Here is a 3,182-nt window from a genome sequence, read left to right on the forward strand (position 1 = left end):
TAAAATTATTTTTAAAAATTCCTGATCAAAATTAAAAAAATTTTTTTAATGTTTATTTATTTTTTGAGAGAGAGAGAGAGAGAGAGAGTGGGGGAGGGGCAGAGAGAGAGAGGGAGACACAGAATCTGAAGCAGGCTCCAGGCTCTGAGCTGTCAGCACAGAGCATGATGCGGGGCCCGAACTCACAAGCCGTGAGATCATGACCTGAGCCAAAGTCAGCTGCTTAACTGATGAGCCACCCAGGTACCCCTCCTGATCATTATTTTAATATGCTCACATGTCATTGTACCCCGTGTGATAAGTTCAGCATACTTGTTGTGGGAATACATGACTTTAATTTGTGTTTTGTTTTTTAAATGTTTATTTATTTTAAGAGAGAGAGCGAGCAAGACAGAGAGAGCCCATGAGCAGGGGAGGGGCAGAGAGAGACTGAGAATCCCAAGCAGGCTCTGCTCCCTTAGCACAGAGCCCAACATAGGGCTCAAATCCATGAATGGTGATATCATGACCTGAGCCGAAATCAAAATTTGGATGCTTAACTGACTGAGCTGCCCAAGCACCCCTTTCACTTTAATTTGAATGATGAAGCCATCTTTCATCAACTATGGGAGTCCTTCTGACACCCTGAGAGAAGGAAAGCAAGGTTCTAGAATGAATATGCCCAACTATGGTGACCTCCAGAAGGATACCTTCCCTATAAGACCACTGTCTCAGAAAAGAGCTCCGTTCAAGTCGCTATTAGGTAGCCTTACAGCTGGAGTCACTCTTCTACACTTGGCAGATTCTAGCTGATGATGTCATTGACACAAAGAAGAAAATGCAAAATAGGCAGCCTTACATCAGCTTCCTGGCGAGGATCACACTTCCAGCTGGGGCGTGAGACCAGCTGCACTCTGGCCATGGTTTTGCAGAGTGCTCTGGAGGCAGTGTGGCTGGGGCTCCTCCTCAGCTCTCCTTGGAAGCGTGAGTAGGCTCCTTCCCCAGCTGGTCTTGGGAAAACATATGCCACTGTTTTAAATTTGGGCTCACTTTTTTTTTTTTAAGTTTTTATTTATTTTCGACAGAGATGCAGATGTGGGAGGGGTGGGGCGGGGGGGCGGGTGGGAGAGAATCCAAAGCAGGCTCCACGCTGTCAGAGCAGAGCTCGATGTGGAGCTTGAACTCATGAAACCGTGAGATCATGACCTGAGCTGAAACCAAGAGTCAGACACTTAACCGACTGAGCCACCCAGGTGCCCCAATTTGGGTTCGCTTAAAAAAGAAAACAGAAAAACCAGCTTTGTTAATACTCACTGTGCCACAGGGGCAATCAGCAAGCCTGATAGCCGCACAAAAATCACAACCCTTCTTTATTTGTTTCCTGCAGTTGCAGAGAGCAAGGACCAAGTGTTTCAGCCTCCTGGCATGGCTTCTCCGGAGGGCGCTGTGGTGGAAATCTCCTGCAATCACTCTATATCCAATGCTTACACCTTCTTCTGGTACCTTCACATCCCAGGACACGCTCCGAGACTCCTGGTTTGGGGTTCCAGGTCTTCTCAGCAGGGACGCTACAACATGACGAATGAGCGATTCTCCTCACTGCTGCTCATCCCCCAGGTGCAGGTGGAAGATGCTGCCACTTACTATTGTGCTCTGGAGGGCACAGAGGCAGGGAGCCTATGAAGAGCTGAGCAGAAACAGGAAGGGGCACAGCCTTTGCAGGAGGTGGAAAAGAGGGGAGCCATAACTGCTTTCCTCCCTGATTCAGCGTGCCCCAAGCATGTCCACTTGGCACTATCAGAAAACATTTTGAGTGCAGACACACTATGTGAGAGCAGATGGACATGGGAAAATATGCTTGTAGGGGGTGATTCAGTAATGGTGCTGCAGATCCGTATTTCAAACAGTTTTCTGGATAACTGAAACACTTGTGAGGATTTTCTTTTGAGATCTCACTAGATTATTTTTGCCTTTAAATGTTATCTGCCAGCTTCTGCTTCTTTGCAGGAATATTTTTAAGACATATGTCCATCTTGTAAAGAATAGTTTAGTTGAGGGGCGCCTGGGTGGCTCAGTTAAGCTTCTGACTTCAGCTCAGGCCATGATCTCACAGTTCGTGAGTTTGATCCTCGCATTGGGCTCTGTGCTGACAGCTCGGAGCCTGGAGCCTGCTTAAGATTCTGTGTCTCTTCTCTGTTCCTCCCCGACTCATGCTCTCTGTCTCTGTCTCTCTCTCTCTCTCAAAGATAAATAAACGTTAAAAAGAAAAAAGAATAGTTTAGTTGACATTGGATAATATCATAAGAAGTGGAAATGGAATAAATGAGTGAGTAGTTTCTACCAACAGGCCGGAGTGTGGAACCTTAATCCAGCCATCTGGGTATCTTGCTTAGAATCTAACATACAGACACAGTGAGGATGCCAGTGTCGATCAATGTATAAACTATCTCTTTTTTAAGTTTTATTTTTTATAAGTTTGACCGAGAGAGCATGCAAGTGGGGAAGAAGGGGAGAGAGAGAGAGAGAGAGAGAGAGAGAGAGAGAGAAAGAATCCCAAGCAGGCTCCACGCTGTCAGTGCAGAGCCAGATGCGTGGTTCAAACTCATGGAACTGTGAGATTATGACCTAAGCTGAAACCAAGAGTCAGACGCTTAACCGACTGAGCCATCCAGGTGCCCCAGTGTATAAACTATTTGTAAAACTCAATCTCTTTCCTGATATTTAATGTAAAAATAGATATGAATGGAAGTTGTAATTTATTCTTCCCATATCCTTGTTAAATTATCTTGGTCTTACTACCCCAGATATGACCCTCTCACTTTATAGACTGATGCCCGAGGGTAGGCCAGTGTTTTCTAAACCTTTTCATCAGAAGTATCTGGACTTTTGGAAAGGCGGGGGTGGGGGGAGGGTTGCTGTTTTCCAGATTAATTGAATCTGTTTTCAGGGCTGGGGCCCAGAGACTGTATTTTCCATAAAGATCTCTCTGGTAATTCCGCTGCTCAGTCAAGTTTGATCTGGGAATCCTGGACTCTGGACCCCAGGTCTTGAGGTTTTAACCACTATTCTCTACTTCCTTGCACTTGGAATTATATTAATAAGGAAGTGTTTTAGGAAGTGGTCCCTACAGTGCCAGTGTTTGCCTACATAGTAGGTGTTCAGCAGGTGTTTACATATGGAACAAAAAGTAAAAAGTGAAAGAT

The 3,182-nt window shown here is 45.5% G+C and overlaps 1 gene segment (V, D, J or C); it reads left to right on the forward strand.

The window, feature by feature from the left end:
* Positions 1–713: 713 nt before the first annotated feature.
* Positions 714–2,073, forward strand: LOC121031459 (T cell receptor alpha variable 2-like). The segment is given in 2 exon segments: positions 714–963; positions 1,367–2,073. Coding segments are annotated over 2 exon segments (468 nt in total).
* Positions 2,074–3,182: the final 1,109 nt, after the last annotated feature.

Source organism: Herpailurus yagouaroundi, unplaced genomic scaffold (genome assembly GCF_014898765.1).
Source record: "Herpailurus yagouaroundi ecotype Mexico unplaced genomic scaffold, PumYag 141, whole genome shotgun sequence".
Lineage (NCBI taxonomy): Eukaryota > Metazoa > Chordata > Mammalia > Carnivora > Felidae > Herpailurus > Herpailurus yagouaroundi.